We start from the raw sequence: 7,415 nt of genomic DNA, 5'->3' as shown, positions 1-7,415 counted from the left end.
CTTCTTCCAGCAAGGTTTGGGCAGGCATTTCGTGACATATACATATGATTTTAGTAAGTTGAAAATCTTGGCTAGTGCTTGACCTTGAAATGGGGGGAAAGCACAGTATTTATAAAGTGAAACTAATCACACCTAAGGGTCTCAAAGTGCTGGGGGCCATCGGTAAGATTGAGCAAGCTACTACCTAGAGTCACATGGTGCTGGGCTGAGTTGCTGCTGGCGCTGGGGATTGAACCGTAAGCCCCGTGTCCCGGAATCATCCGTCCATGGCGAATGCGCCACACCTCTCCCCAAATCGGAAGTTTGTTCAAAACAGTTCAACTGTTAAGTCAATTCGACAGCCTCACTAGCTCCACTGTGGCTAGCGCTGTATGGCCGGGCGGCAACCATGCCAACAACTTTCTCGTTGGACTCCGCCACCCAAAAACAGGCTCTTCTCTTCTGAATATGATATCTTTGTATGTCAAGTATGTCCTCTTTCAGGCTTTGCTGGATGTAGGAGCTGTAGATATAGTTTGTGCCGAACCAGACAAATGACAGCGTTCCACACCAGGAAGCTGTCACACACAATGTGGCTTGCAGAGCAGAAATAGATGAGTGCTTGAAGCCCATCAGAATCGCAAGGTGGATCCCCAACAGGAAAAGCTTTGGGGCATATTTACAAGCTGACGATAATAAATTATCGCCTAATTAGCAAGGCCACGCTAACGCGTGAAACCTTGCTTCAGCGCCGGGAATCTTAACGCCCAGCTTTGCATCTCTAATGAGATGCAAAGTGGGCGTTCCTGACCTAACATGACAGGAGAAATGTCGCTTAGATCTCCTTTTACTTCTTCAAGCTGTATTTCTTCATATTTTCTTTTCTTTCCCTTTTCATTCACTTCATATCTCTTTCTCCTATCATCAAGCCCCACGCTATGAAGCATAGCGTCAGGAAAAGCAGCGATAACCCCTGTTATCGCTACTTTCCTTACGCCTGCTTCAGGACTGACTTAGCCATGATATCCTATGTAAGGTGGATATCATGGCTAAGTTTGTGAGTCCCTATCATCAAGCTAACGCCACACTTCGTAAGATTATCGCTGGGTTTCCAGTGATAATCTCACGTTAGGCAGATAGCGTGAGGATTTTTATCGCTGAGGAGATAAGCATTGCTAATAGCACGCTATCTCAGCAATAAAAATCCACGTTACCCGGCGATAATTATCCTCACGCTAAGAGCGTTGAGCGATAATTATCGCCGGGTGTTGCTGATATGCCCCTTGGTTTGTGGGAGAGTCAATATATACTTTCTGAAAGTTGGAATGTTCTCTTCTTGTCTGCTTGCAAATAATTTCCGCACTGTCATGTCATCGGTGTCCTTGTATACCCGTATGTGGTAGTCAGCCATCGTATAGCAAGTATGTTGGGCTCAACAAAAGAGAAAGAGATACAACAATATTAAATGAGATTTAAAATACAAGCAGTTAAGAAGATCAAATAATAACAATGACATCAACAGGCTTTAAAAGATGGAACGATTTATATTAAATTGCATCGAAGAATTTTTCCCGGCACATGGGAGGATGGGCGTCTAGGAACAGTGATTTGTACCCTAACTTTGAAAAAAAGTTGTCTTTTTACACCATTAAACAAAAAAACTTGTAGAAAACATAAACTCAAGTTTCACCCACTTTTCAATCCATCCACTGTGTCTTTAAGTGTGGCCTCACCCTCCTAAGCCATGAATGCAAATGTACAAGCTGGTGTTTCTGGCCCGGTATACAATGACTGCAAAAAGCTTGGAATATATTTTACAAATAGATACATTTTTAAAATGGTACAGGGATTCCCAGCTGAGACTCAACCTGTTGAATGGATGATAGGGAGATTCCCCCACTAACATGAAGAAGGCGCTGTTTCATACAAGAAATTTAATTTGGCTACAAAACCTTTGCAGATGAATGTTCAGGCTGAGCCTTTCTGTGTACCTTTAGCATTAGTCAAATGCTGTTTTGATGTCACCTAAATAATTCACTGGTGCCAGATTGAAATAAATGTATGTGGAAATAAAAACATGGTGCCTCATCAAACTTTGCTGTCTCGCTCACTGACCAAAACAAGCAATTGGCCTCGCCTTTGGAACCTTATATGTATTTAGCTATGCAGCACATTAGCCTGGGTGCTGAAACATCTACTGTTCTGTAACATGGAGGGGAAGTAAGCACCAAACTGCGTGACACGCCAGGTATGAGAACACATGGTCACACCGGACGTGGGCGGCAGAGCTTAACTCAATGAACCGTAAGTATGCCAGTATCCTGCCTCACTTCCGCTAATGTGAATGCCTAAAAAAAAGGCAGCCAGGAAGTTGAAACAATGGGGCAGATTTACAAGCCCCTTGCACCTCTTTTCCGCCGCAATTGCGTCACTTTCGTGACGCAACGGCGGCACAAAACCAGCGCCATGCTGCGGGGTATTTACAACGTGACTCATCTGGGAGATGCGTCACGTTGTAAAGCCCTGCGCCAGAAGCAGGCGTTCCTGCGCGGGGGGCGTTCCGTCGCAGGAACGCCTCCTAAAAGTGGCTGAGAGAAATCTACAAGATTTCACCCAGTCACTTTTGAGCCCATGCTGCGTCAAAACCCTGTGCCTGCTTGAAGCAGGCGTAAAGATTGACGCAGCATTGTACAGATGGGCACCCCAAAGCCTTGCTGGAGCTGCGTCGTGCTTGTGACGCAACTCCAGCAATGCGATGCCTTTACGGCACAGATGCATCACGCATCTGTCTGTTTTTTGCCCCATGGTGCGCCGCATTGTAAATGCAGCGCATCCATGGTGGCGGAGCCGTGACGCACAATAACTGGCGCATCCCTGCTTATATGCAGGGATGCACCAGTTATTGTAAATCTGCCCCAAAGTATTTAGTTGAAACCTAGGTGTTCCGGAACTCTTTCAACTTGAGTACTAAAGATTGAGGACCAGAACGACCTCTTAACTCCCTAAATGGATGCAGGAGAGAGAGCTACTGGACCATCTTGTGGGTGACGAACTTGCCACATAAAATTGGGCTTCATGTAAAGAAACTTTCCAAACTCGAACGCCATTTAATAAAGTGGTTTATTTTATCATGTGTCATGAAAAAAATGTATTCTCCGCTCAACTCCCTCTTAATTTACCAATAGGACTCTGCTTAAAACAGGGGGAGGCATAACAGTTACGAACGTTCTAATCTGGGCAACCAAATAAAAAAAAAAGTTGAAATATTATTCGGCAGTGCACGTCAGATCTCAACACCTGGCACGCTGCTCCCGAAAAGGGGCACTGCGGACCTAGGAATACAGCTCTACCGGTCTCAAATTAAACACGGGATTTTGAAACATGCCTCGAAACACAAACACAAGAGCCGTGATAGTTGGTCAATCAGCAAAAATTACACCGGTGCCTCCTGGTACAGGAAATAAAAAAATAAAAAAATTACATTCTGGTGGACTTCCGTCATAGTATCGTCATTGGCATCCTTTTTCACCCCTCCAACATAATATACATAACCCATAAATAAACACACAACACAAACAATTTTTTGTTTGGGTAAAGTTGCTGCAGGTTTATTACATACACCGTTATGTAATAGGTGGGTTATCTTACGGGCGATCCAAGGGCAGGCAACCAACTGGGCCGCCTGCCCACCTGATGAGCCAGGCAGCACTGGAGCGAACCCCGCCTGTGCTTCCCTTACTAGTGATCCTCTTCCAGGATCACGTGACCGTTGGTACCTTCTTACTCACGCCCCTTTCAGGGCGGACAGCACATAGCAAACCCCCCGGTTGTTCAGGCCCACAACCGCCCAAAAGACTAGCGGGGCGCCAACACGGTTTCAAGGACCCACCCATGAGGCTCCTCGGCTTTGGCTCTGGCACCCCCTATGGTGCCACGCAGAGGTACCCTTGGTACCAGCCTGCTTACAGATTGCCCTGTAACTCCGCCACAGCTCTAGAGGTGGCCACTGTCGCTGCCAGAGCCCCCCACCAAAACAGCTATAGTCTTACCCGCAACCGCTCCTGTCTAGAGCCTCCTGAAAATCTAGATGAAAGTGAACCATCCCTACTGGTTATAAAGGACCCCATCTATATCTCAATAGCCCTTGACGTTAGCCTGGTTCAGCTAGTGTATGATGAAACAAAAGGCCCTTTTAGCCTGTGGAGTTGCGCCAAGAACTATTCACCCCATGCGGGAAAGTTCCACTGCGCCACATGACTCAGCCCCGCGCCAACCCTGGGCGGGATGGTTTCAGACACCCTGGCTCACAATGCCCCTTCTATTTGCTGCTCTTACCTAGCTGCCGTCCTTCTAGCACGGTGTGTGCCTGAATGCCTGTGTCCCACATCTGTGGGACTGCCGCCCACTTGTTGGGTGACCACTCCCATAACCCGCCTGCCTACCTTGGCTATTTGAACAGCCCCTTTTTTTAATTTTATTTTTTTTGCAGAGTTTTATATAGCGCCAACTTGACCCGAATCCAATCAGGTATCAGAACACTTTACATAGCACCAGTTACGTTACATGTGGACGCACATTCATTTTTTGTTAGGCACGGGGAGATTAAGTGATTTGCCCAGAATCACAGGATGTTTTGCGTCATTACCGAGACTCAAACCCAGTTCCCCAGGTCCGAGGTCGAGCGCCCTAGCCGTTAGGCCAACTCCTCTCCCCAACTCCTTAGCTTTCGAAATCATGATGCACCGGAATGTCCACAGCTAGAAGTATGTGACAATAAGCAAGGGTGCCATCCTGCCCTTGCCATGCATCCCCTATACCTTATGGGAATTACACCCGCTCAGCTCCCTCAGTGGTGGAACCCCCTAGGCATACCAGCTTAGAGAATCTGTCTGATTTAAACAGTGCGCACTGTCTGAAATGTGGTGCCTAACACTAGGGTTGCTAAGTCCTATCCCCCATCCTAGCAACTCCCAGATAGGGAGGGTAGGAGGGGGGCCTACCCTGATCTGTGCTGGCGGTGAAAAATTCCCCGCTCCGTTATATTTACATTTTAGTTGACCACTGGACGTGCCAAATGTTCGTACTGCATAGTAGCCTTTTGTGCTCGGCACACTGATTTTCCCTTTATTGAAACAGCAGCACGCTATGTGGCTAATACAGCTGACCGTGTGGGGCTTTTGAGCTTAACTGCAGGAACATGTCACCTACCCTTGGTTCAGGGGTGCCCTTTCTTCGCCCCTTTGACCAGACGATAGCACAAACTCATTTGATTGCTAAACCCTGGTGAACACCTTAATGGTGGCAAATCTGCCTTGTGCCCATTATTGGATACAACTCACCCTGCCTACACAAGTTACCCAACATACGCGTTGGCCCTGGCTGCCTTGTGTTCTGGTGCCAGATTTGGAAAGAGCCCTGCCTTCCCTTGCTGTCCCTTGCGATTTAGTAATTCATGGCACTGACCCACAAGAGCCTCATACTGGGCTGTGTAAATGTGGCCCAGGATGACCTTAAACAATCAGCTTGGTGTGGATGGGTGCTAACATTACCTGGCTGAAATGCAATCCCTTTGACAATCACTCCTGACAAGATGTGCCAATGCATGTAGAAGAAAGTTATCCAACCCGCCTTACTTCCTGTACCAGTTATCTGAAGTGTCATGATCCCAGAGCCCCAATTCCCTGTTTCGCTGCAGTACACCTTCAGTGGCTTCGCTAGGAGATACCACAAACCACATTGGTCATGAGACCCTAAAGAAGTACCCCCTTCCCACCTGGGCATACCTCTACATGGGCCTGGTTCCACACAGCTGTAAGGCCCAATGCCCGTTCCCTCTTGGCGACCTCCCACCATCGAATATGTGACATTAAGGAAGGGACACCTTGTGTACTTGTCATTTATCCCTCCTTCTTACAGGAATTTTTGTTTTCTGGTTTAATCTGAGGTGTGCGCCCCCAGACATCCCAGGCTGCGTCTTGCTGGCTATGTGTGCAGCTGTTAACGATAAAGAGGGAATATCCCAGTTGCAACTTGCAATAAAACCCCTCCCGCCATGGACATATCTCTAAAGGGAATGGCCCTACACAGCCATAAGACCAGGAATACACATTCGAAAACCACTTTCGTGCACCCTGAAAGGGAATGCCAAATGTACTTATAATTTTCCCCAATACTTTGCCCCAGCAACGTTTTGACACGATGTGCAAGTAGAAGAGAAGGGATGTCCAACCTACCTTACTATTAGTATTACGTTTCGGTGTGTATAGTGCTTGTTGGGCAATGACCTAATTTTGCTATTATGTGAAAATCCAGTATTTGTTACCTCCACGCTGTTACTTATGTATCGCTAACCACCCTTACTTAGATGGAGGGAATGCTTAAAGCTTCCTGAGGACTTAAGTCTTACTGCTCCAACTCAGTTTGCCCCCAACTTTGGGACAACCTCAGTAGTAGCCATGCCCTTCATGTTACGTCTACCCCAGCATTGACTATCAACCTATTCGTGACACAGGTCGAAAACGATGTTCCCTTCCAATCTCTGGTTCTATCTTTAGCAGGATAACCCAGGGGCCAGACCAGTCTACAGGACCCGTGAGGGAAAAATATGTGCAAATACCTGCCTTTTCTTGAATATCGGGGATGCCAAATGGTCTGTAATACCTTGTCACTATTTGTACACTAAAGCAGAGTTTACCAAACGTCTTGCACCGCAGCACCCTTGTTAAATGACACTTGCCGCAACCCGCCTGCTGCCCTGGCTAGAGAACGTGTTAATATGGCTTAACTGAAGCGACCTGTAACTTGCCCTTTGATTACAGGGGGCACATTTTCCCCGCCTCGACCAGCCATGGCGCGGGGAGTTGCTGAATCTGTGGTGCCCAGACTAGGTGTAATAGAACACTGAACCCTCTGGCTCCCCACATTGCATGCTCGACCCTCCGTGCTCTGGGGACTTAAACGTCCGCACTTACTCCACCTCGCGTGTGATAAGTTACACTAGTTAGCACAGTGCAAACTTACAATCTTGCGAAACAAGTACGTAGCATGTAATGAGTCATGCGAATCGTGCTCCCCAACAAAGTGCAATAATAATACAATTAACTCCCTGCACTATACAAACCTGTAGAACAGTACCTACATATCAACCGCTACAACACGCAGTGCTCGATAACAATGTTCAAACTTAATACAATTGACACCGAACTTCGCAATCGTATCAACAAGTCACGTTCTTCCGAGGAGAACATTTGAAATGCATGCTGGAAGCATTGCATGAACCTTCTGCTCATTGAGATACATTGAAGACAATGGCAGAATTTGAGCTCTTGCCTTGTGGGAGCGTGTGCCACCAGAGGCACCAGAATTACCATTGAGCTTGCATGAAATAATGCGCAAACGCGGTCCCAAAATCCTCAGCCTACGAGACCTGCAAGAAC

The 7,415-nt window shown here is 47.1% G+C and overlaps 1 protein-coding gene across 1 annotated transcript; it reads right to left on the bottom strand.

Moving 5' to 3' along the window:
- Positions 1-324: 324 nt before the first annotated feature.
- LOC146863692 (N-acetyltransferase family 8 member 3-like) lies at positions 325-1,390 on the bottom strand. Its single transcript, XM_085636656.1, has 2 exons — positions 1,328-1,390; positions 325-645 (listed from the first exon to the last, which is right to left on the bottom strand). The coding sequence occupies exons 1-2, from the start codon at positions 1,388-1,390 to the stop codon at positions 325-327; spliced, it is 384 nt and encodes a 127-aa protein (XP_085492782.1).
- Between the last annotated feature and the right edge of the window lie 6,025 nt (positions 1,391-7,415).

The sequence above is a fragment of the Triturus cristatus genome, chromosome 2_1 (assembly GCF_964204655.1).
Source record: "Triturus cristatus chromosome 2_1, aTriCri1.1, whole genome shotgun sequence".
NCBI classification, from domain to species: Eukaryota; Metazoa; Chordata; class Amphibia; order Caudata; family Salamandridae; genus Triturus; species Triturus cristatus.
The sequence above is the reverse complement of the archived record's forward strand: the minus strand, read 5'-3'. Positions and strand labels throughout refer to the sequence as shown.

What these genes read in the sequence shown, in the direction of transcription:
- LOC146863692 (XM_085636656.1), bottom strand. Translation starts at nt 1,390, where the DNA reads ATGGCTGACTACCACATACGGGTATACAAGGACACCGATGACATGACA. An exon ending in TGACAGTGCGGAAATTATTT is followed by an intron (nt 646 to 1,327) that starts GCAAGCAGACAA and finishes TATGCCCCAAAG; the next exon opens with CTTTTCCTGTTGGGGATCCA.